Source organism: Accipiter gentilis, chromosome W, assembly GCF_929443795.1.
Source record: "Accipiter gentilis chromosome W, bAccGen1.1, whole genome shotgun sequence".
NCBI lineage: Eukaryota > Metazoa > Chordata > Aves > Accipitriformes > Accipitridae > Astur > Astur gentilis.
The window spans coordinates 10,173,278-10,200,361 of record NC_064918.1 but is presented as its reverse complement, the minus strand read 5'-3'; the positions used below and the strand labels follow the sequence as shown (position 1 = coordinate 10,200,361).

At 40.6% G+C, this 27,084-nt stretch overlaps 1 protein-coding gene across 1 annotated transcript in view; it reads left to right on the top strand.

Moving 5' to 3' along the window:
• Positions 1 to 8,079, top strand: part of LOC126035368 (elongation of very long chain fatty acids protein 7-like) — a 32,424-nt gene extending 24,345 nt beyond the window's left edge. The window contains exons 5-9 of the mRNA XM_049793904.1: positions 956 to 1,036; positions 1,422 to 1,478; positions 3,268 to 3,373; positions 6,229 to 6,365; positions 7,679 to 8,079. Of these exons, the coding sequence (XP_049649861.1) occupies positions 956 to 1,036; positions 1,422 to 1,478; positions 3,268 to 3,373; positions 6,229 to 6,365; positions 7,679 to 7,882 (585 nt within the window). The 3' untranslated portion in view covers positions 7,883 to 8,079. The remainder of the gene's footprint in view (positions 1 to 955; positions 1,037 to 1,421; positions 1,479 to 3,267; positions 3,374 to 6,228; positions 6,366 to 7,678) is intronic.
• Positions 8,080 to 27,084: the final 19,005 nt, after the last annotated feature.

Genomic DNA, 27,084 nt, shown 5'->3' with positions numbered 1-27,084 from the left:
CATTTTGTGGGTGCTTTAGTGTTGTGCTGTCCTGATGGTGTTTCAAATCTTGTTTCATTTAAGCAACTGATTGTTTTAGGAAGTTAAACATCTATTGCGGTCACAGACTAAAACCCTCCATCTGTTAAGAGAGCTGAACCTCTTATCGTGCATGAGTGGATGATGATGATGAATTGATGAGAAGTACTCTTTAAACACATGTAAGATACAGTAGTTCTAGAGGTTGGCTGGTAAATGAGCCAAGTGTAATATTAACAATGTTGCTCTTGTCCGAGTTCTAATATATTCCAAGAGAAAAGATTAAATGGTACTTGTTACATATAGTCCTTTGGTCCTGTACGTGTGCTCTTGATTATAAAACCCTAGAATCTCATCCCTGATATCAGTGAAAGACTAATTGAATCATGCAGTTCAACTAAGCAAAATTTTAGAAACTATGATACTAAAAATATAGTGCATATTGATTTGTTCCTTGTCTTTGATGATATTAAGCCATATTTTTCTGTAGTGCCAGTTTTCTTTCAGTATTAAGATGTTGTTCTGGTTTCTTTTCAGTATTAAGATATTTGGCTGTGATAGCAATTTTCAAAAAATTTCAAAATGATTGATTTGTTTTTGTAGTCTGATTTACACAATAAGTTGCTTTTCTAACATTGTTTTTGAGATGCAGCTGTTTTTCCTCTTCGGTTACTAATACTGAGATAATGGGTGTAGGAAGAAAGTTCTTCTCCATAGGTGTGGTCCTGGAATTAGAAATTCATTAATCTGCAACAGCAAAGGATTTTATGGTCGCTAGCCCACACAGAGGTAGATGACTGACAAGGTTGCTGGTTCAACAAGTTTTTAATACTGTTTTCCCTTCATGCTTAGTGATTGTGAAAGTAATCTGAAATTAATGATTTTTTTTCAAAAGACATGAAGTAAATCTTTGCCCTTTCCCTTTTCTTTGCTCCAGTTTCTTATGTCGGGTTGGGCCACAGGGTACTCATTCCGGTGCGATATTGTTGACTACTCAAGGTCACCTACAGCTCTAAGAGTAAGTTGCCAAATGCAAGGCCAAATTGTTATGCTACACTGATTTTATTTTTGAACAACCAAATGCACTGCTGTAGAGGGTGGAATACAGTAAATGAAAATACCCTCTTGCATAATGTAGAGCATGTGAGTTAACTGGAGGGGTTGATTGGGAAAAAGAAAGAGGCAATGTATTTGTTGGCTTGTTCACCTTCAGGATTAAAGAATGTTTTGTGTTTTTAAAGAAAAACCAACCAAACTATACATTTAAATATTTATGTCAACCTTGTGACACCACTTACTCATCCCGATATTTTCTTTTTATATAGTTACTTATTTTTCCTGCAGCTGTTTAGTTTTATTTATGACTATTATGACTTGACAGTTTCTGGTTTTTACTCTTGCAGATGGTACGAACTTGTTGGCTTTACTACTTTTCCAAGTTCATTGAATTATTAGACACTGTAAGTATTTGTAGCCTAATAAAAGAAGTAGTGATATTTCCTTTTCACGGTAGAAGAACCAGTGCTGTTGGCTGAGGGCATAAATTGCTCTGTATTTAGCCCTCCAGCCTTCAATTATTGGAATACCATCAAGGTGTTTATCCTTATTATCTCTTCTCATCTTATTGTCCCATTACTCTGTCATTTATTGATTATCAGGAAAAATGTTAATGAGAGAACACAACTTTAAAAATTTAGGAAGCCCTGATAACTTGTCTGTTTAACAATGTACTAACCTGTTGTGCTATGGCAATGCTTGTCTCAACATTGCAGATAAAATGGTGTTGATCATGTTGAATTTTTTTTCCATGTCATCTTCAGATTTTATCTTCCATATTTGGAATATTTCCATCAGCAGTTCTGAATACAGCATAAATTGCCCTACTTACTTGCTCTAAATTCCTGTGTATGCCTTGGTGGTCATGACTATACATATATGTGTTTGATATCAGGCCGGCACTCTAAGCTGTTTCAAAGAAAGTCTGAGCAGCAATGCATTAAAGCAGAATGCAGACCTTGCTTACCACCAGCAGGCATCTGACTTCCCCTTTTCCCTAGACTGACACTGAGTATGGTTGGTTTAGCTATTCTCAAACCAGCTTCTGAGTGTTGGAATCAGCTGTGATTTCATTTGCCTTATTGTGTGTGGGGTACAACAGTGGTGATTCAGGAGCTGACTCATGAGCAGTTAGTATGTTCTACACCCTGCAAGCAAAGTTAGCCATCTAACTTTCATCTGCAAATACTCCTGATTCGACACTGGAAGATTTTACTGACTGGGCCAAATGGAATGGTAATGGAAGGGCCAGGAAAAATAAAACTGGAAAAGCCTGATCAGTTTAGTCCTCTATTTACCTCTACTACCCACTGGTTAGATTGCTGCTTTTTATTTAGTCCTGTGCCTGAAAAAATCAGTTGGTTTGGTTTGTTTGAGGTTTTTGGGTTTTGTGTTTGTTTGTTTTGGGGTTTTTTAATATTTTTTTTTTAATCCATCCAATTAGGTACCTGTTTCTCAGAAGCTTTTTGGTTTTATTGCAAAAGTAATTTCTTAACTGTATTTAGCAGTCAGCCATTTCCAAATGTTTTTCCTGGCACACCAGACTTCTTTCTTCTGTGTTCCTTTCCTTGCCATCTGATACTACCTTTCGCATGACCTGACTTCTTACACAGTTTTCTTGCTCTGTCTTCCTTTAACACTTCCCTCCATGTCCGTCCTTTAAAATGTGGCCTGTTGATATCCATTAAGAATACCTACTACATTTATTCTGTCCAATTTTGCCTTTTTCTAAGGGTAGCTAAGTCAGTGTTCATAATAGTGCTATTTCTCTAACTTACTATTTTCTCCTGTCTGTATCTGTTGCTAGCCCTTTGGTTAATTTTCTCAAATGGCTTTGCCTTAGTAGTTCAGGGGACTTAAAATCTGATGCTTCTAGATACTTCTCGATCCAAGCAAGTTCATCTTATGCTGTCTGTTGCATGCATAGGTGATGGCTCAACCTTGGATGCTTGCTTTCAAAGCTTGCCCTGGCTTTGAGACTCCACAGGTGGATTTTACATACTGGTTTAATTTTTTTGAAAACTAGTCTGCATATCCAGAGCCTCAGTTTCCCTTCTTCTCCCAAGACTGCAACTGTAAAGAATTTCTAAATGTATAGTAGTGAGCAACCAGCGCTGATGCATACAGTTTTCTGTAAGTATGTTGGGCTTGATTCTCTCCTGTAACATTCTTTTCATTAAAAATCTGTTTCAGATATTTTTTGTGCTGCGTAAGAAAAACAACCAAGTTACATTCCTGCATGTCTTTCATCATTCCATCATGCCATGGACCTGGTGGTTTGGAGTCAAGTTTGCTGCAGGTAGTGGAGAGACAGTTTAAGTTGTACATATCTGCTGGTAGTAAAAGTTAACTATGCTAGACAATAAATATTTAAAGAACAGAATTAAAAATCTTGCGAACATCAGTGTTCTTAAATTTAGATGTCTGCAGTATTTCATGGAACATCTGAGATCACCATACATAACAATTATTTAAGTGGGTGGGGAGTACTAATTTTTCCTATTTGACAGCATTTTGTGCAATGTTGGTTTCTTGTAAGGGGAAGAAGGTGCAGAGGAGAGAAGTGTATGTAAGAAAAGAGCATTATTACGTGAAAAAGAGATAATATGACTGTAAAATCAGAAGTACTAGGGGAGAAGTATGAGGCAGATACTCTGTTGAAACTACTTCAAAGGCATTTGTCCCCCTGAAACGTAAGAATTGGAAGGGAGGACTGTGTTCTCATTGTTCTTACCATCCTTTGTTTTGCCTGTTTAAGAAATTATTCAGGCTTTGTTGCCATTATTTTTACTGGCTTTTGATAGCATATTTGGGGCTTATTTACATCTAATACTTTGGCTTTTTCAAAACTGCAGAGATATTTTCTGGACCTTATTTATTACAGAAACTTATTTGAATTTTAATGAATTGAAAGTCTTTGTCCACTTCTAGCTTACCTTCACTTTCTCCTTTCCTGCTCTGTGCATCTATGCATGCATCTTTCTATGCTATAGTATTAGTGTGCAACACTAATAAATATAGCTTGCCATAAGAATAGCCTGGTAAGCATGGAGTGGAGAAATGCACAGTCATTTAGTAGTACATCTCTAGGAGGGTGTAGGGGTTTTTTTAGGAGTTTCTACCAAGAAGGGGGGGTGGGGTGGGGGGTGGTTGGTGTACATGTTCTTTCACTCGTGTCCTCTTTTTTTTTTCTTCCAGAAAATCAGTGACAAATTGATGAAAAGACCTATTGCCTATTAAATCAGATCTGTTAGTGCCTGTTTTATGAATACAAAAATAAGCCCTGAAAGTAGTCCAGAAGATTTGTAGATGGGGTCTTTTAAACATGTTTTGTGTGCAGATTTTCCTAGTGTATAAAAGGATATACTTCTGCTATATTTGTTGAGTTTCTGTTATTAAGAAGCTGGTGTCTTGATCATGTCTTTCTCAAATATTGCTGAGTAACTGGTATTTTAAGTTAATGATGAAATTGTGAATAGTTTCTCAGCATATAGTCCAGTATGTTTATAGATTTGCAAAGAATCCCAGCAGCTAACAGTCCCTCCTCTTCAACCTTGAAAACTTTCCATTTATAGGTGATTAACTTTCTGCCTTTTATCTGGACATTGGATCAGTATACCAGATACAGACTTCAGATTTTGCATTGGATTCAAATTTCCAATGTGATAATTTGATAAATACTTTCAGCAAAGTGTGCAAGATCTGCTTTGTCCTCTGCTCGTAATAGTCCCTCATACTCATGAAGAGCTGTGTTTATTCCTGCAACTCTATTGCTTATCTTTATACTAATCTTTCTAAATATTGATCTGTTTGATAACTTAATTTTTTTTCCAAAAATTTCAGTCCTGCTGATTATCTTGTATTCAGTTTCATCACTGTTTATCCTTCCTTCTAAATAGTGGCATTGATCACGTTTTCAACCTGTTTTTAAAAAACAACACATTTGTGAAAAGAGATGCTGATTTTTTTTTTCTCTGATCTGATATAAACAGGGAATTGTAAGATGGTGCTTGTGTATGGTGTTGCTTTTTGGAGCATATTTTTATACTGTTGCTTAGGTTGTTTTTTCTCCCCCCCCTCCCCGCTTTAACTATTTTTTTTTTCTTTTGAATGTTCACTGTGCAAGCAAAAAAAAACCAAAGTATGTTTGAACTGTAAGAACACTTGAATTATTTTCAAAAATACAAATAGCTAAGTTTCTTTGAAAGTTTGCAATCACAGCTGGAGAAGTTATGATCTATCAAGCTGGAAGACTAGTGTGAGCTACTAAAATCACAAAATTAAGTTTTAGTTTTAACTTGAATGATTCTTAATGGAAAATTGGCTTTTGGATATGAAAGCATTCTCACTAAGTGTCTGCTTTTTGTGACATTTTGTTTTCTTCCTGATGCTCAATATTTTCATGTTCATATTTCTCTTAAAAATACTGTGCCATATGCTGCTACTTGGATCATCAAATACCTATAATTTCTTGTGTTAATTAAAATAAAATTACTTTGAGCAGGATCATCTAACTCCACAGTTGATCCAATGGAAAAGGAAATATTTCCTTACTTGCTTTGTGAAATTTTCGTATCTTACCAGTTTCAGTCATGAGTTTGCCCCAAAGTGGAGGATTACTTGGCCTTAAATTTCCTTTTCACTGTACATATGCTTTTGAGATGGACTATGGATTTGTGAGATGCTCACTTATGTCATGATTCTGAAAACTTACTGTCTGAAACTGTGATTCTTTCCCTGGAAATCTCTGTTGGGGAGAGAATTATTACTTATCCTCCAGAGCTTTGCACAGTTCATCATGATGTCTAGAAAAGAGGTGTAAAACAGGAGGAACGTTGTTTCCACTAAATTTTCTGCACCTCCTTCATGTATGTGTTTTAATAATTTAAAAAGAAAATCCACTAAAACCTTTTACAGGTAATTAGATCAGCTAGGTTTCATTGCTTTTTTTGGAAATGCTTAGATAAGCCTTTTCTGAGAAAGGAAACTGATGAGATACCTCAGAATTGGTGTCAACCCAATTCAGGCTAAATACTTAAAGTCTGTAGGTTTTGTGGTCTGGGGTTTTTCCCTCCAAGTCAAACCAAACTACTAGGACCTGAGGTGGCTTTTTAAATACTTGATGCAATACTACCATATTTTGTTTTTCTACAGGTGGTTTAGGAACGTTTCATGCTTTGCTGAACTGTATTGTCCATGTTGTCATGTACACTTATTATGGAATCTGTTCTTTGGGACCAGCCTATCATAAATATTTGTGGTGGAAAAAATACATGACAACTATACAACTTGTGAGTAATTTTCTGTTTGACTTGAACACCTCTCAGAAAGCTGATTAAGGCTAACGCAGACTTAATGCAATACATTTGTACTTTTAGTTATGTTCATATATGTAGCTTACAGTTGGTACAAGTTTTACTCATGTTTTGAGTAAAACAAAAGTTGTGAGCTCCATTCAGTAATTTACTTAAATCTGCTGACTTTAGTGTTCACTATAATCACAGATTTAGACACATGAGCTTTTCAGTTATGCAGTACTTGATAAATATATTTACAAAACTAATTTCCTGTATAAAAATGATTAGACTATAAGTTTACACCAAGAAAACATGATTAATTAATGTATAGAATACCATGTAAATAGCAATAAGCAAAGGGAAAAAGAAGTATTTATTAAGAATTTCATGTCCATTCTTTCATAGAAATTGTGTTTAGAGAATTTACCTCTCCTTAATTCAGAGCATTAAAAAGGACTCTTGCAATAATTACATTACATGTTTTATCAGCATTAGATCGCTTTCAAATGATTACTGCTCCGAGTGCTTTCTTCATGCCCGGCTTTTTTAATAGCTGAATTTTCAAAATTCAGCTTCTGGCTAAACAATTAGTTTGGCCTGAGCAAGGATGCTGATGGAGGAGGGAAAGGAGCAGGGAGAAGCAGCTGTGGATGTAACTGCTTGCACCAGGTCTGGTGTTACTAGAATAGTTCATGTAACCATGTGTAACTCTGAATGATTTAGCTTGAATATATATAACTTATTTAAAGTCTTTTTGTCTTGGTGGCACTACCTGTGGATTATTAACTTGGAGTTCATGTGGACTTTTTTTTTCTTTCTTTTAAATCCTCCATTAAATTGTTTTTTGGGACCTTGTGGACCCTTGTGTCACATGCTAGTGTGCGGGGGTGGGGTGGGTGGGACTTCATGTTCACCAGTCCTATAATGGTTGTCTTTTTGTTTTTCTGGCTAATTTTTCTAAAGAAGTCTCCCATTTGTCACTGGTCAAACACATGTCTGCTTCCTTCTTTCTTCTCTGAACTGGCCAGTGCAGACTCCTTTTCTTTTCTCCTAGTATGGGTTTCTCAATGCTGCTTGTGATTCAGTTTGTCCCAGGGCTTCTCTTTCTTTACTCTGTGAAAATGTTTTTCAGTGAAGTAACATTTTGGGAGAGGGGCTTTAAAGGTATATCTCTATAGTTTTAAAAAGCCCCCACCCCCAACTTTCTGTTTTTCTGTATGCAAGCTATGCTGAATCTTTTTAAACTTCTGTAGTAAGTTTGTCATTTATTTAAAAAAGTATTTCTTTTCTACATCTTTTTCCTCCAGGTCCAGTTTATTATGATTACAGGACATATAGGACAAATCTACATCATGGATGATTGTCCATACCAGTATCCAATTTTTATGTTTATTATTTGGCTATATGGGTCTATGTTTTTAGTCTTGTTTCTCCACTTCTGGTACCATGCTTACACAAAGGGACAACGACTACCAAAGATGGCAAGAAATGGGATTAGCAAAGATCAGTGAAACAAACTCTTGTCTATAAAAAAGTGTGTATGTCAAAGTGGAAACTTGCACTACTTGACAATCAAGATATTTAGGTGCATGTACTACACTCTGTATATTTTGTATGTTTTCTTCCAAAACAGAATTTGTATCTTTACCATAAGTTATTTAGGATTCAGAATTTGGGAGGTGGGGGGAGCAGTGTGGATCTCTCTTTTTCTTTTTTTTTTTTTTAAATCAAAGTGGGTTTTTTTTCAAGAACTTGTTCATGTCTATCCTATAAGGAATGAATGGATAGATGATCTCTATCTAGAAGATGCATGAAAATAAAGATACTCATTGGGAAAATTAAAATGTGTATGACAAGTAATGAGCACTTTGAATACTGAGGAAAAAAAATTACTTCACCTTAAATGTTATAAGTTCTTGAGACTGTCAGCTGCGTTTTATTAAAAGAACAAATCTTCAATAAATACTGTTTATAGAATCTAAAGCTTATTATTAATATAGTTAATACATAAACATTGTTATATGTGTTTACAAACTATATTACTTTAAAGAATGTATGTTAATGTGTCAAAGTATAGCATTTAATTTGAAGATCATAGATTTTTTTTGATATACCATCTTTTACCAAGATAACTTAATTAATTTTATGTAGGAAACTTCTACTCACTTGAACATTATCCTAAATGTTGAAAACCTACTAATTTGAGGATTATCCAAACTGTCTTGTAGTGTAATGATTGAAAAATCCTACTGATTTGTTCACCAAAGTATATGTGTCTATGGATATATTTTGATATTGGTAGCCTAGGCTGTTGGGGGGGGGAGGAATCTTAGTCCTCAAATAACTTTTAAAGAAACATTTATTTTTATTTTTTTTAATTGAAGCCTAAATGTCACCTAGCATGGTTGTACCATGCTCTATTTTCTTCTGTTTCCATTATCTATTGAAATACATGCCTAGAAATATTTTCTGTTGAGTTTTTCATGATTATTATTGTTTTTAACAACTCAAGGTTAAAGTTTCTCCATTAATACCACCAGTTACCTTGTCTCTGTTCTCTGGAACTAGGCAAAAAGATATGTGCCATTCTCTGAGCCACTGAGAGTGGGGCAGGCAGTGGTGACAGGGCATGACTCCAGTCCATATAGAATCAACCAGTATGTTGTTTTCCAGGGTTAGGCAGATTGTTAGGGTCACACATGTATGGAAATTATAGGACCTAGCTATTTGTATGCTAGTTGCATTTGTACTGTATGAATTTATTAAGGAATTGGTGCATGCAACAGACCTGTAAATGAGGAGTTAGAGGTGTTTTAATGTTACCTTTAAAAGTACTGTTTTCTATTATGATTGCCACTAACAGAAGAGAAGCTTGAGATTTTTGCTTTGCGCTTGATCTGATCTGTGGGATTTTCAAGTACCAAAGACTTTGGGGCAGTTTTAATTGCATCCCTGTTGTACAATTCCAAGAAAGTAAGTTTTGTTATCTGGATAATTTTATGGGAATACTGACATTTATGGTTGTCATGGTTTAAGCCCAGCTGGCAACTAAGCACCACAGAGCTGCTTGCTCACTCCTCATGCCCCCCCCCCCCCCCCCCCCCCAGTGGGATGGGGAGGAGAATTGGGGAAAAAAAGGAAAACTTGTGGGTTGAGATAAGAACAATTTAATAATTGAAATAAAATATTATAATAATAATAGTAATGAAAAGGAATATAACAAAAAGAGAGAGAAATAAAACCCAAGAAAAACAAGTGATGCACAATGCAATTGCTCACCACTTCCTGACTGATGCCCAGCCAGTCCCTGAGCAGCGATCCACCCCTCCCAGTCAACTTCCCCAGGTTATATACTGAGCGTGATGTCCTATGGTATGGAATATCCCTTTGGCTAGTTCAGGTCAGCTGTCCTGGCCATGCTCCCTCCCAGCTTCTTGTGCACCTGCTTGCTGGTAGAGCATGGGAAACTGAAAAATCCTTGACTTTAGTCTAAACACTACTTAGCAACAACTAAAACATCAGTGTGTTATCAACATTATTCTCATACTAAATCCAAAACACAGCACTGTACCAGCTACTAGGAAGAAAATTAACTCTATCCCAGCTGAAACCAGGACAATGGTGTATTGTTAATGCTGAAAGAATTTAAACTTTATCTTGGACATGATTTGCAAATTATTTCTTATGAGATTACATAGAAGTCATCTTTATAAAACAAATACAAAATAATTTATATTTTAGCTTTCCACTATTTAATCCCTGTAGCTATCAAGTCATGGCAGATTGAAATTAGATCCCAGAAAGGATTTGAATGGATTGAGATGTATATTGCAACCCCTAAATTTTAGACGCTTGATCCTGGAATCCTCAGTGCTGAGTTTCAGCTCTGTGGCAGTGCACATGGAGAGGTACTTTAGCACAGAACCCAAGATAGCCAGGATGCTGATCAGAGGCCACACACAGTTTCAGTGGGAAATGCAGTTACTGACTCTAAGTGTCAAATCCTGCCAGCCTCTAGCATGTGTGCATGCCCTTGGATTCCAAAATAGGGGAAGGGACCCAAGAATGGGGACCTATTGCTGTTTTTTCAAACAGCTGGAAAGGATTTGCCTCTGATTTATTTGTAAAGCTTGAGTGGTGCCTATTTTTAATATAATAATTTATTAACTAAGTACTGGTGAAGAAAGTGGGACAATTTGGTTCATTCAGGCCTCCTTGAGCCTGAGGGTTCGAATGTGTTTGGGAAATGCAGGCCTTTTGGGGAAAGGCTGTAATAGCCAGTCTGTAGTGTAAGATGGATGATGCTACTCTCTGCTGCTTCTGGAGGGAAGTAGGCATTACTCTGTAGTCTTGCAGATGACTCCTATGCTGGTGGGGGAAGTTCTAGTCTCTGGCTTTGTAATTATCCACCCTCCCTCCAAGCAATAAAAAATGCATAAATAAGCAGGGATCAGGCCCAGTTGGAAGTTTTATAGAAAGTAGGAGATACCATGCCTCCAGGTACATTTAAAAAGAAATTGATCCTACAGCTGAGTGTGAGGGGTCAGACACTTTGTGATGGGTTAACCCTGGCTGAACACCAGCTGCCCACCAAAGCCGTTCTATCACTCCCCCATCCTCAGCTGGATAGGGGAGAGAAAATATAACAAAGGCTCGCGGGTCGAGATAAGGACAGGAGAGATCATTCACTATTACCGTCACGGGCAAAACAGACTCAATTTGCAAAACATACTCAATTTATTACAAATCAACCAGAGCAAGGTAATGAGAAGTAAAATGAAATCTCAGAACACCTTCCCACCACCCCTCCCTTCTTCCCGGGCACAACTACCCTCCCGGATTTCACCACCAAGCCCCCCCAGCGGCACAGGGGGACAGGGATGGGGTTTATGGTCATCACACGTTATTTTCTGCCGCTTCACCTCCTCAGGACGAGGGCTGATCACACTCTTCCCCTGCTCCAGCATGGGGTCCCACCCACGGGAGACAGTCCTCCACGAACTCCTCCAACGTGGGCCATTCCCACGGGCTGCAGTTCTTCACGAACTGCTCCAGCATGGGTCCATTCCACGGTGTGCAGTCCTTCAGGAGCACACTGCTCCAGCGCGGGTCCCCCACGGGGTCACAAGTCCTGCCAGAAAGCCTGCTCCGTGGGCTCCTCTCTCCACAGATCCGCAGGTCCTGCCAGGAGCCTGCTCCAGCGCGGGGTTCCCACGGGGTCACAGCCTCCTTCGGGAACCCACCTGCTCCGGCGTGGGGTCCTCCACGGGCTACAGGTGGAGATCTGCTCCACCATGGACCTCCCTGGACTGCAGGGGGACAGCCTGCCTCACCAGGGTCTTCACCACGGGCTGCAGGGGAATCTTCGCTCCGGCGCCTGGAGCATCTCCTCCCCCTCCTTCTTCACTGACCTTGGTGTCTGCAGGCTTGTTTCTCTTACATGTTCTCACTCCTCACTCCGGCGGCAGTTTCTCTCCATCCCAACTTTTTTTTCCTTCTTAAAAATGTTATCACAGAGGCGTTACCACTATCACTGATTGGCTCGGCCTTGGCCGGCGGCGGGTCCGTCTCAGAGCCGGCTAATATGGGCTCGCTCTCTCTCGAACACAGGGGAAGCTTCCAGCAGTTTCTTACAGAAGCCACCCCTGTAACCCCCCCCCCCCCCCCGCTACCAAAACCTTGCCAAACAAAACCAATACACACTTGTTTGTTGGTTTGGGACCTAGATCAGCAACTGATTCTTCAAGTTCACTTTTGGGCTTAAGTAGGAGCTGAGAGTATACATGGTCAAAACAGCAGCTCTGCACATGTGCAGGTGCTGAACTGTAAGGAGCTAGGAAAAACCTCTAAAACCAGCAGTTGTACAGTAGCCAACTGCCTCCAGAGTCAGTTGTTTGAGAGTAAGAGTTAATAAACAGGAGCAGAAACTGGATATGCTGATCATTCAGTGGGCTGTCAGTAAGTGCCATTTCAGATTCCTACTGCATAATTTCTTGCATGCTGGTTTAGTTTTCTGTAAGTTATGAAGCATTTGGAGAAAGAAAATGTGTTGTTTCAGTGAGCTGTATGGGTATATTCTGAGAGGTTGCATATAGCTTAACTATCCTAATGATGCCTGTACAAAATGTTATTAAACCCATCCTGGTATACACATCCTGATCTGGACATTTACATTTCTTTCCTACCTGAAAATTGTGCATCTTACATGCTGAAGTATAGCATACATTTGAGGTATGCTAGAAATAGGAGTGCAACAGTTGGCAAAATCATTAATGTTCTAGTGAATGTTTACTGATAATGAGGGGGACTGAAATTTTATATTCCTTAGATTTGGTGGAAGAGAAACACTATTATTACTAGTATTACTCTCCTAAGAAATTTAGTCCTGAAAATTGTTGGGGTTTTTTGTTTGTTTGTTCGTTTATTTTGTGGGATTTTTGTTGGGGGTGGTGGTGGTTGTGGTGTGTGTGAATTAATGAAAAAGCTGTATTCTCTTTATCAAGGTGATAATTTACCAGATGGTCTATATTCCATCGACATGGTTTGAGTGTTTTCCAAAGCAAAGCCCGATTGAGGAAGTACAAACAACAACATGTAGTTAATGTTAATTTTAAAAATTAAGTAATGTATCTTCTGGAAAGCCAGAGCTGTCCCACTGACGTGTATGATGAGAAGCAGGTATCGAGCTGGATTGCCTCATAACTGCCATTTCTCAATCCCTCCAGCATTTATTATCCCGGGAGTCTATCAGCGCTTACGGAGCGCTGTGCAGTTTGTTTTTTTAAAAAGTTTTTTTTCCCTGGAGACTGCCATAAAGGAGACGTTCCCGCTCTCGCCTGCCGGGGAGGAGTCAAGTTTCTCCTCCAGTAATCCTGTGCCTAGCCCCACCTAGCTCTTTTGTTTTCTGCCCTCTTCCTGGCGCCTACTGCCCCGTCCCTTTCGTGCCACGGCCAGCCCTCCCGCCGAGGAGCATGGGCACGCGTGGAAGCCTGTCAGTGGGACAGCCCGTGAGGCAGAGGCACCCGAACCTGGGGAAGGGCAAAGGGGGAGACCCCCAGGGGAGCGGCTAGGGGCACGAGAACTTTCACTTTCCCCCTCGCCATGTAGAGGGGCGGGGCGCGGCAGCGGCGAGACGGACCCGGCCTGCCGCAGGAGCGGGCTGTAGCAGTCCCCGCCTCGAGTGCGCCGGGCGGACCCGTCACGTGCCGCCGCCCAATGGGCGAAGGCAGCGCCTCGCGGGCCTGGATTCAAACTGTCGGTGGGCGGGGCCTGTGTGGCTGCTGGTTTCCGTGGAGACAGCGAAGCCTAGCCGCGTTTGTGGAGTTGAGGTTACCTCGCTACCTAGCTGGTGAGTGCTCCTCTGGGCTGGGGTGTTCCATCCCTGTCTTTGTCTCTTGTGTAGTCTTACATCGTCCGGGTTGGGTCTCCGTGCCCTATAGTGGCCTTCTAGAGTCTCCTGGGTACTGGCCGGCTGCCTTGAGGTAGTCTGCCTGTCTAGGACTGCCCCGCTGGCTGGGCCTCTGCGGCCGGAGGGCCGAGCGCCGCCAGCCTGTCTGTGCCCTGGGCCTGTCCCGGGTAGCTGGTCCTCGGCCGGAACCCGGTGGGACGCTCCCCAACCGCCGTCCGGGTGTTAGCGCTACCCATGTTGAGTCTGTGTGGGCAGCTAGATCCGTGCATGACTGGGGCGGCGGCAGAGCAGAGCTTTAGTCCAGCTTTTTGTCGAGTTAAAAGCCAAGGGGAGGCTAAAGCTATAGCTGTAGAGCTGTAAGTAGCACAGGGCTCTAGAAATTTTAGTTTCCTGAATCAGGTGTTTGTTCTCAGATCTCAACTGTTTAACTCCTAGTTTTAGGCTTTAGTGTGCCTGTAAATGCAAATGATCAAAAAAGTGTGTAGTTCTGTGTTCAGATCTGGCTGTATTCTGATCTCGTTTTGAACAACTAAAATGCTTCTAGTAGAAGAGCTCCTGTAACGGTTTGCTTTATTCTTTTTCTCTAGTGGAAGGAGATTATAGAACTTTTTCATGCTGGGATGCCTTTACAGAAGCATTGATGTCACTTTGAAAGCTACAAGTGTTGCTTCAAAGTCTGGGAGATAGTGGACTGTTTATGTGAACTGCTTGGCTCTAATCAAAACTTTGGCCCAGAAGTGACTTGCAATCAAATGGTTAAGCTGCTTAAAAAAATTAATGAAAAATCATATTATTGAAGATATTAAAGGAGGATGGGGCAAAGAGGACATTCAAGATGATGGCCATTTATATAGGTAAACCTCTATACGGTGATGCAAAAAGTTTGGTTTTACGGAAACAGAGAGTAATAACTCTTGTGTATTGGTCTAACAAATATTTTTGTGGACTGCCTTTGAAAAGGTGTTAATGCTTTTTTTTTTGTTTCATTTTTTTGGTGTTTTTTCTCTTCCTTTTAAAGGCTTCATTTTCTTTGGTGGTAGACAAGTATTGTGATTTAATGTTTGGTTGAGGGTTTTTTGGCGTGTTTGTTTTTAAATATTTTTGAAGGGCACTCTTACTCAATTTCATTCTATGAATGCTAACAAAAGCTTTTGCAGCTTTTACAAGGTAGTGAGTTCTGTTTGTTGGTAGACATCAGGTTTGTCAGTGTTGGAAGAGTGCATATCAAGAAGATATTAATGAAAGTGAAGATGGTATTAAGCATCCAACTCCAGTTGTTGTCCCCCCACCCCCTTCAACTACTTTGGATGTTGTTTCTGTTCCTTCTGAGAGAGAGGCCTTCTGAATTTAAAAGTCATTCACGATATAACCTTTTTCTATATTCCTTGGGTTGTAGATTGAAATTGTCTTAAAAGAGATGAAGTTTTATTTGTTCATCCTCAAGGATGTTTGCTTGCTTACTTATCCCTGTTTAGCCTGGTGGCTTGTTAACAGAGGAAAATAATTTTCTTTGTAATGAAAGCTTAGCATCATTGGAGTGGGTTCTTTGACCTCTTGTTAAGGTTTGGGTGTCAAGAAGTTGGAAGTTCTGATTTTTGTACCATCTTGTATTGTCCTGTTCACTGAAAAAGTAGTGTAAAAATGACCATTGCATTAAGTATGGATTTGTAACTTATATCGTGGTGAGTATTCTTTGGAGGAAATGGGAGCTATCTTCATGTAGAGCAATAGGGAAAATAGATCAACAGTAATGCTATGTTTCTACTTACTAGTTTTTTCCTTAAAGAAATTTTATGTATTAATTTTTTTGTAATGACTTCTTAATATTGTCTTTGGAAAGACACGTGTAATGCTGAATTTCCACGTGATGTGGATGAAGTCAATTTTTCATTTTGCTCTATGATCTCAACTAGTTTGTAAAGTGTGCCTGAGCTTTTTTGCCGTCTAGTCTGTACCACCTATGCTGTGAGTACAGTTGTTCACTACTCTCCTAATTTTATTTATTAACTTGAAATACTTTAAAAGTTCAAGGTGTGCATGATGTAGTTCTTTTACTCTTTTGTAAACGGATTTGGGTCAAGATACTTTTTTATAAAATAATTGTGTTTTATGTTAATAAACTTGTTCCAGTGCAGTTCAGTTGATTTACAGTCAGATTGGATTTGTACTTAATTCCAGTAACAAATTAGTACCAATTCAATTTGTTTTTCAAGATACTGCATGACATCTTTCAGTAAAAGTGGTAGCTGGTTTTTAGCCTGCCTTCTGAAGGAAATGACACCGAGTGCTACAGCTTCCCTGCCAAGTAAGTTAAATATTAAACTGATTTCAATCAACTTTAATGGAAGAAATTTTAAATAATTTGGGGGAAATAAAAAATGAATGTTCTCTCCAAACTTAGCTCAATAAAGGGAAATTCCATGTAATAATTAATCAAGAAAAATGTTAAATTTTAGAATTTGAGACTCAAATTGTAAGGATCCAGTATATCTAATGACTTGTATCTGAAGATATTTTGACAAATTGATCCAAGAAAGTCTGTTACCATTTATCTAAAACCAACACATGGCTCTGCAGTCTGTGAGCTGAAAATGACTGGAGGCTGGGAAAGGGTGCTGGGGAAGTATCATGTATGCTTCTCCTGTTCTTAAACTCCTCTTTGGCCATCTGCTTATGGCTGCTATAGGAGGGCAAGATATTGGGATAGTTTACCTAGTCATAGACTAGTTCAGGATGGAAGACAAGAGCTGCAGGGGATCTTACATCTTGACTTAAGCCTGGAGAAGGTTAAATGTAAAGGAGGGGTGTGGAGTGGGCTTGCTTGTTTAAACAGAGCTAGAAAAACAATTAGGTGCTGATACAGCATATGGTGATAAATGTGTTATTGGTATGGTATACTTCTTAGCCCAGTTCTGCTCCCTCTATTCTTATGGTAGCACTATCTGTGCAGTTTTGTGGATTTTTTTTTTTTATTGGTGCCATAGGTGTTAAGTACTTTGTCTCCTTCCTTCCTGGGCATTGACTCATTTTTGTCAAAAGATTACAGTTTCTGGAAACCATTAGTATTATACTATATCCCTTGGCTTTGGTTTGGTGTTTTGTGTGGTTGTGGAGTTTTTGTTTGTTTTGCATTGGCATTGTGACACATTCAAATTATTTTGTTCTTCTCTCCTTTGTATTTTTCAGCTGTGACTTTCATGAGCTGCAGGCTGTGGAAGTTGATTGGGTGAAATATCTATGCTTTTCACTTTCTGTGTGCTCTGCCTACCGGTCTGCTATTAGACAAGAGAGCTCTTTTGTGATAGCTACCTTAATGTTCTCTTTCTTTCTCTACCTCCCATTCAAAAGATAACTAACTTATTAACTGCACAGGTAAATATTTTTTTACTAAAACTGTATACCTTTCATACATCTTGAATTGGAGCCAGCTTTTTCCCACCGACCTTGGTGCATAAATAAACTATATATGCTTGTATTGGCTTTGTGTGGCAAGGTTTTGGTAGCGGGGGGTTCAGGGGTGGCTTCTGTGAGAAGTTGCTGGAAGCTTCCCCTGTGTCCGACAGAGCCAATACCAGCTGGCTCTAAGACGGACCCACCGCCAGCCAAGGCCAAGCCAATCAACGATACTGGTAGTGCCTCTGTGATAACATATTTAAGAAGGAAAAAAGTTGCAGGGAACACAGAAACTGCAGCCGGAGAGTGAGAACATGTAAGAGAAACAGCCCTGCAGACACCAAGGTCAGTGAAGAAAGAGGGGGAGGAGGTGCTCCAGGCACCAGAGCAGAGATTCCCCTGCAGCCTGTGGTGAAGACCATGGTGAGGCAGGCTGTCCCCCTGCAGTCCATGGAGGTTCACAGTGGAGCAGATATCCACCTGCAGCCTGTGGAGGACCCCACGCTGGAGCAGGTGAGTGCCCAAAGGAGGCTGCGACCCCATGGGAAGCCTGCTCTGGAGCAGGTTCCTGGCAGGACCTGCGGATCTGTGGAGAGAGGAGCCCACATTGGAGCAGGTTTTCTGGCAGGACTTGTGACCCCGTGGGGGACCCACGCTAGAGCAGCGTGCTCCTGAAGGACTGCATGCCGTGGAATGGACCCATGCTGGAGCAGTTCATTAAGAACTGCAGACCGTGGGAAGGACCCACGTTGGGGAAGTTCATGGAGGACTGTCTCCTGTGGGAGGGGCCCTACGCTGGAGCAGGGGAAGAGTGGGATGATTCCTGCCCCTGAGAGGATGAAGTGGCAGAAATAACGTGTGATGAACTGACCGTAACCCCCATTCCCCATCCCCCTGCGCTGCTGAGGGGGGTAGGTAGAGAATCTGGGAGTGAAGTTGTGCCTGGGAAGAAGGGAGGGGTAGAGGGAAGGTGTTTTGAGATTTGTTTTTATTTCTCATTACCCTACTCTGGTTGATTGGTAATAAATTGAGTTAACTTTCCCCAAGCTGAGTTTGTTTTGCCCGTGATGGTAATTAGTGAGTGATCTCTCCCTGTTCTTATCTTGACCCACAAGCTCTTTGTTATATTTTCTCTCCCCTGTCCAGCTGACGTGGGGGGGAGTGATAGAACAGCTTTGGTGGGCACCTGGTGTTCAGCCAGGGTCAACCTGCCACAATGCTACTCGTGGTTTTGGTGTTTGGCTTTAAGTATTAAAACATGCTTTTATCCTATTTATGGAGCTAAACATGTTTACCAGCCCTCCCTTATTCATGTATTTAATGTCCTGGTAGCTCCCTCTGCTGGACTTTCCTAATGTTACTTTGTAAATATGTTTCTCACCGTGTTGATATGGGTAGAAGTACAAGTAGCTTTTAATTCCATTGACAGTGCTTACTCTGGAAACCTTGATATGCTTTGTACCTTTTCTATAAATTCCTATATTAATTTACTGCAACTGTACACTGTGGTACAGAGTTGTGTCATTGGAAACAAAATAGTTAGGTCTTTTATTAACTTCTCATGTAAATGTAATTGTCTGCTCTTATTCACTCCTATTCACATAGAGTATGCAAACCAGATATTGCCAAATGTTGATTTGCCTGAGAGTATTGGGCAAGAATTAAATGTAAAGGTGAGAACCAGTGGTGCTTCTAAAAATAGCAAAGACTGTGTGTCCTGACTTACTGGTTCAGTGTAGTCTACAACAATAAATGAGAAGTTACAGTTTTGGAAGCTTTCAGGCTTTATGTTTTTTGGAATCTATTATTATTAGCCATTGTATTAAAAGCAAAAGGGTTAGTACTCTTGCATTGCTAGTAAACTTCTGGGAATTCGGCTGTGGGACTTGTTATACTATTGACACCAACGTTAGTTTGTGATGGATGCACTTGACTCCTTGACCAAACTAGTAGTAGTTTGGTTCAGGCTCCACAGGAAGTAAAGGTCTAGGCCGTAACCAGGCCAAGAACTTCTCTAGTTCAAACCTGTTCTGAAAACCCCCACAAGAACAGGGTGACATGGTAAGCATTGATGCATATGGGCTTAGAAACTGGAATGCCAATCATGCAATTAACACATGAATAGCAGGTGTTTTTTCCAAGACTCATTTATCAAGGAACAAAGTTAGTTGTGGGTACAAGGAGTCTCATGCATACCTTTTCCATCACATGTAATTTGACTATGAGCCAACCACTTTATTCCATAAATAGGAGTGCCTAAGTGAGCCTTCTTTGAGCTTTCCCTGCTAAGCAGTTGGCTGCATGGTGGTGATCTCCACTTGAGCTGGGACACCTCTCAAGGTTAGGCCTTGAGGCTGAGACATCTTACCAACTGCAGATCTCTGGTGTAGGGTTCAGTTATATGGAAGTTAGTTATTGGACCTGAAAATAGCTCATGGTCACAAGATTGTTCCAGGTGCCTTTAGAAGGCCTTGAACAGAATAAATAAGAAGATAGAAGAAGAAAGATCCCAATTAGGAAAACACAGGTGCACATTCCACGATAAAGGGAACTTGGCACAAACAACCTCAATTCAGGGGCTTATCTTGACCAATTGGACTAAGACAAGTCTTGTATGCTCTAATTAACACAACCAATTATGTCTTATGTTTGTGCGCGTGGACAGTACCGATGTAACCAATCACCGCTTATGCTTATGCGCGTGGACAGTACCGATGTAACCAATCACCGCTTATGCTTGTGCGTGTGGACACCAAGTGCTTGCATGTAGTAGCCAATCAAAGTCTCTCAACAACTTAGAGAATTGTATAAAAATGATTAGCTAAGCTCAATAAACTGGCGACTTTAATCATCACATTGGTGTTCCGTCGTCCGGGCCCCGCACGGATTAATCCCTAAACCCTACACTCTGGTAAGTGACCAATATCGCGCATAACCTTGTATTATAGTGCACTAAGATTTTGTGTTGGTAACTATGAATCATTATTATATACTCTGCAGTAAGTAATAGAGTGAACCTTGCCATTGAACTTTAAGTCAAGTCTCACTTTTACAACATCTTACCTCAATAAAACTACTTTTGCTCATACCTTTGGCCGTGTCAAGCTGTCTAAATTGCCCGCCCGTGACATAGTTGATCCTGTTCTCCAGCCATTGCCCTGGACACAAACAGGTATCTTTATTTCCTCCTTGTATAAACACCCCAAATTAGTGTTGCTGGCTGTAAGCCATGCTAATCTTGACATTTCAACCTTGGAATGCTCCTCAGTTGCTAGCTTTAGGTAACATTATTTTGATCATAGTAAAATCAGAGGCTTTTCACTGTTCATCCAAAAACTTGCTTCTATCTGCGTCTTGCCGTAATGCTACGTGAAAAGGGGGAATGCAGCTCCTTTTTCTGGTTGTAAGAACTCATTCCTTTACTGGTTGGTTGAGAATCAGGGCAGCAAATGACATAAAGCTAAAAATTGTGAAGAACTGGAGGGGAAATAGGGAACTGTTGAGAATACTTGTCGTGGTTTAACCCCAGCCAGCCACTAAGCACCACGCAGCTCCTCTATCACTCCCCCCCACTCAGCTAGACAGGGGAGAGAAAATATAACAAAAGGCTCGTGGGTCGAGATAAGGACAGGGAGAGATCACTCCACCAATTACCGTCATGGGCAAAACAAACTCAACTTGGGGAAAATTACCTTAATTTATTGCCATCCTTCTCAAAATTGGAGAGATATGGATTTGATGGGTGGACTATTCGGTGGATGAAGAATTGACTGGATGGTTGCATCCAGAGGGTAGCGATCAACGGCTCAATGTCCAGATGGAGATCAGGGACGAGTGGTGTCACTGAGGGGTCCGTATTGGGACCAGTACTGTTTAATATCTTCATCAATGACATAGCGGGATCGAGTGCGCCCTCAGCAAGTTTGCAGATGACACCAAGCTATGAGGTGCAGTTGACATGCCTGAGGGACAGGATGCCATCCAGAGGGACCTGGACAAGCTTGAGAAGTGGGCTCATGTGAGCCTCATGCAGTTCAACAAGGCTGAGTGCAAGGTGCTACACCTGGGTTGGGGCAACCCCCAGTATCAATACAGGCTGGGGGACGAGTAGATTGAGAGCAGCCCTGTGGAGAAGGACCTGGGGGTACTGGTGGATGAAAAGCTGGACATGAGCTGGCAATGGGCGCTCGTAGCCCAGAAAGCCAACTGTATCCTGGGCTGCATCCAAAGAAGCATGGCCAGCAGGTCAAGGGAGGTGATTCTACCCCTCTACTCTGCTCTGGTGAGACCCCACCTAGAGTATTGTGTCCAGCTCTGGGGCCCCCAGCACAAGGAAGACGTGGACCTGCTCAAGCGGGTCCAGAGGAGGGCCATGAAGATGATCAGAGGACTGGAGCACCTCCCCTATGAGGAAAGGCTGAGAGACTTGGGGATGTTCAGCCTGGAGAAGAGAAGGCTCCAGGGAGACCTTATTGCAGCCTTTCAATACTTAAATGGGGCTTATAGAAAAGATGGGGACAAACTTTTTATCAGGGCCTGTTGTGATAGGACAAGGGGTAATGGTTTTAAACTAAAAGAGGGTAGATTTAGACTAGATATAAGAAATTTTTTACAGTGAGGGTGGTAAAACACTGGAACGGGTTTCCCAGAGAGGTTGTAGATGCCCCATCCCTGTAAACATTCAAGGTCAGGTTCAACGGGGCTCTGAGCAACCTGCTCTAGTTGTAAATGTCCCTACTCTTTGCAGGGGGGTTGGACTGCATGATGTCTAAAGGTCTTTTCGAACCCAAACCATTCTATGATTCTTTGAAATTAAAGTATCTTTGCTGATGCTGTTGTCCCGCCAAGGGGGTTCGTTTACCCTGTGTGCAAGCCAATAACACACAGCGTCAAGGTATTCTCACATTAATTTCATTGATGCGCATGAATGGGTGCCTGTCTCAAGACAGCACACCCTTGTCCCAAAAATTCCCACATTTATACACTCAACTAATACATATTCATTGGTATTTTCCTTAATGATTGGTTCTTTCTTCTTCTCCCCTCATGTACGTTGGTGCGCAGACTCTGTCTTTTTCCTTCATTGTCTTCTTTTGAGCAGGTGGTATCATTTGAGTAGGTGGTCAATGAGTCGGTGGCCGCAATCTCCCCCTGTTGGAATTACCTTCTGCCTACTTCTTCCCTAATCTTGGCAGTTCCAAGCGGTTCTTCAAGGTTTGTTGACCAGACCACAATCCATTACCTTTTCTGACATAAACATAAAGCCCCATTGTCTAGCAGTTAGTTCCTAAACCCTAAATCATGTTATTGTTTCCCTATTTTAAATATTAACTGATGGGGGGGGCTGTACATAGGACTTTAGCAGTTCCCTGGTTATTTCAATCATGTTATACATATTAATTGATAACAATTTATCCCCCTTTGAGACTTGTGAATTTTTAATATACTTCAACAAGTCTCGCTTTCTATTTCTTATCATTAATACATACAATCGAGATACCCATCTCATGATGATGCTCTTAAGACATCCAAACAAAATACAAACAAAAATCACTTTAATAACCAAAAAGATTAGGTTCTGTAGTAAACTCTGTAGCCAAACCCATGCAGAATTTTATTCAACTACCCTCTGTCGTGGTTTAACCCCAGCCAGCAACTAAGCACCACGTGGCTGCTCACTCACTCCACCCCATCCAGTGGGATGGGGGAGAAAATCGGGAAAAAGAAGTAAAACTCATGGGTTGAGATAAGAACAGTTTAGTAGAACAGAAAAGAAGAAACTAATAATGATAACACTAATAAAATGGCAACAGCAATAATGAAAGGATTGGAATGTAGAAATGATGCGCAGGGCAATTGCTCACCACCCGCTGACCGACACCCAGCTAGTCCCCTGAGCAGCGATTCCCTGCCCCTACTTCCCAGTTCCTATACTAGATGGGACATCACATGGTATGGAATACCCTGTTGGCCAGTTTGGGTCAGTTACCCTGGCTGTGTCCTGTGCCAACTTCTTGTGCCCCTCCAGCTTTCTCGCTGGCTGAGCATGAGAAGCTGAAAAATCCTTGACGTTAGTCTAAACGCTACTTAGCAACAACTGAAAACATCAGTGTTATCAACATTCTTGCATACTGAACTCAAAACATAGCACTGTACCAGCTACTAGGAAGACAGTTAACTCTATCCCAGCTGAAACTAGGACACCCTCTCTCCGTTGCCTCTCTTATATTTCTACAAGATTACTTTATCACTGGACTGTGGATTCCAAGGGATATGTAAATTCCATTTCATACCCAAAAATCTAGAAACTCCCTATACTATTTCTACAATAAAATGGGGTCCTTTATCAGAAGAAATATCTTCTGGGATACCAAATCTAGAGATAATTTCTTTTGAGAAGGCCTTAATTACCTCTCAAGCCTTGTTGGTACGACATGGAAAGGCCTCTGGCCAACCAAAGAAGGTACCTACTATCACCAATAAGTACTGGTATAAATTACACCTTGGTTGTTCCATAAAATCTATTTGCCAATATTCCCCAGGAGTTATTCCTTGTTTCACCACTCCTCCTATAAGCCTCTTGGTAATTTTTTGATAATTAGCACAACAAATAGCACATCTTTTAACTATTATATCTGCTAAATTTTGCATTTTTGGTCCTATAAAATATCTTTTTGGCAGTCAATACCAATGCATCTGCTCCTGAATGTGTTTCTTGATACAATCTTTTAGGTAGAATTTCTGTCATCTTTGTAGAAAGTAGCAAGAATTTTAAAGGTGTCACCCCCCATCCCTGATCATTTTTAGAACAATCTAATTGTTCTGCCAATTGATCTTCTTTCTCAGTATACTGTGGCTGGAATTAAGGCTCCTTCAAATTTTGACTCTTTTAGAGCTGCTTCTTTTGCCACTTGATCTGCTTTTTGATTTCCCTTTATAATTTCACTGTTTGCTCTTTGATGGGCTTTACAGTATAGTATTGCAACTTCCTTTGGTTGAAGAACTGCCTGTAAAAGTTCCATTATTTCATCTCCTTATTTAATTGGGGCTCCTTGCGAGCTTAAAAGTCCTCTTTCTTTCCAAATTGCTCCATGTACATGCACCACTCCAAAAGCATACTTAAAATCAGTATAAATATTGACTCTTTTTCTTTGGCCAAGTTCCAAGGCTCGTGTTAATGCTACCAATTCTGCCTTTTGGGCAGAAATATTATTAGGCAGAGATTTAGCTTCTAAAGTTTGAGTAGATGTTACCACAGCATATCCAGCTTTTTGCCTTCCTTTCAATACAAAACTTCTCCCATCAGTGAATATCTCCAACTCCGCATTAGGCAAGGGTTCATCCTGCAGGTCAGGTCTATTGGAATACACCTGTTCAATAGTAGTCAAACAGTCATGATGCAATTCACTGGATTCAGAAATCGGGAGTAAAGTAGCAGGATTCAGAGCAGAAGTCATTGAAATTGCTACATCATCTTGTTCCAGCAACACAGCTCGATATTTAGCTAGCCTGCTTGGTCATATCCAATGATGTCCTTTGTTTTCGAAGAGAGATGACATGGCATGTGGTACAAACACAGTAATTGGTTGGCCTAATGTTAATTTCCAAGATTCTTCAATCAATGTTACAGTAGCTGCTACTGCCATCAGGCAGGTTGGCCATCCTTTAATGACTTCATCTAATTTCTTGGAAAAGTATCCTACTGGTCTTTTCCAGCTTCCCAGTTTTCATGTCAAAACTCCTAGTGCCACATGCTGTCTTTCATGTACATACAAATAAAAGGGCTTTCTTAAGTTTGGAAGTCCTATGGCAGGGGCTTCCATAAGCTTTCTTTTAGTTTCATCAAAACTTTTTCTACATTCTGGTGTCCATTCAAGGATCTCCTCAGGTCCCTTTATGGCAGCATACAATGGTTTGGCAATAGTCCAAAATTGGGGATCCGTGAATGACACCATCCAGCCATTCCCAGAAATCCTCTTAATTGTCTTTTTGATGTAGGCACAGTGATCCTACAAATCACTTCTTTCCTTTCATTATTTAACTCTCTTTGTCCTTTCATAATTTCAAACCCCATGTATTGGACCTTTTCCGATCTGTGCCTTTTTCTTAGAAACCCGATATCCTGCCAGGCCCATGAAGTTAAGCAAACTAATGGTAGCTTCCAAGCATGCCTCATAACTATCAGAACTGATTGGCAAATCGTCAACATATTGCAACAGTGTCACAGCATCATTATCACTTTGCCATTGTTCCAGCTCTTTAGCCAATATGTTACCAAACAAAGTGGGGCTATTCTTGAATCCTTGGGGAAGAACAGTCCAACATAGTTGCGTTTTTCGCCCTGTAGTTGGATTTTCCCATTCGAGCGCAAAGATGGTCTGGCTTTGCTTATCCACAGGAATACAAAAGAAAGCATCTTTTAGGTCCAACACTGTAAAATAAGTGTTACTGTCAGGGATTGAAGCAAGGAGAGTGTATGGATTTGGAACCACAAGGTGAACATCAACTGTCCTCGCATTAATGTCTCGTAAATCCTGTACCAGTCTATACTCTGAAGAATGAGGTTTCTTTACAGGTAAAATTGGAGTATTATGTTCTGACTGAGATTCTCTTAACAGTCTATATTCCATAAAGGAGCTTATCATAGGTTCTAAGCCCTTTCGGGCTTCTAGCTTAATAGGATATTGTCATCTTCTTACTGGCTGGGCTCCCGGTTTAAGTTCTATCTTTAACGGAATCACATTCTTTGCTCGTCCGGGTATCTTCGATGCCCATACCAAAGGTGTAACTGCGTTTAGTACTTCTTCTGGAATATCCATTTCTTCAGTTATTAAACATATCTGGGCTTTCCAAGCTGTCTCTGCAGGAATATGCAACTGAACAGAGTCTTCAGAAAAGGTTAGTTGTGCATTCAAATTACAAAGTATGTCTCGTCCAAGCAGTGGTAAAGGGCATTCTGGCATATAGTGAAATTCATGAGTTAATTTAGCATCACCAATTGAACACTCCATAGGTTTTAAAAATGGTCTTAAGGTCTTTTTCCCTGTCTCACCAACAACATTTATTTTAGTTTTACTTAAGGGTCCATTACAACAAGTTACTACAGAATGTGTGGCTCCACTATCAACTAAAAAAATCTATTATCTCATTCCCCAGCTCAGCTGGAACCAGAGGATTGGCTGGGGAGATTTTAATAGATTCCTCTGGTTCCCTTCCTGTCTACAATATGCACATTGATTTGCTCCTAAAGGGATGTTGTAATTTTCTCTATCATAACCTCCCTGTCCTCTTCCCTTCCTTGAAATCCACTTCTTCCACATCCCCTTCCTCACCCTCTACTTCTCCCATCATTTAGGGCAGCTACTAGTGACACCTGAATTTTGGCCCATCCTCGTTTTTCCTTCTCGGCCTCCTCATCTCGATTATTATGTACTTTATATGTAATGGATAATAACTGTGAAATTGTCATTCCATCTGCCCCTTGTACTTTTTGCAATTTTTTTCTAATATCGATTGCAGCTTGACCGATAAACAACATATTAAACAACTTCAAATTGCTGGGATCTTCTGGATCTAAATCAGTCCATTTTCATGCCACTTTGCACAATCTCTCATAGAAGGCAGAAGGGGTCTCTTTATCCCCTTGTCTTACTTCATATAATTTGGATACTATGCATCCCTTCAGGATTGTTTTGCTATGATCCAACCACCTGTTTCCAATTTAACAAATCAGAGGTGGTAAATGGTACATGTACATATACTGGTGCTCCTTCTGGTCCCACTGCTTGTCTAAGGGGAGCCTGCACTATAGGTTTCTGTTGTCTTGTTCTTCCTGAGACTGGACTCATATTATCACTTTCTTCATCACTTGAACTATTTGCCTCTGAATTCTTAGGGGGGATCCTAGTAATT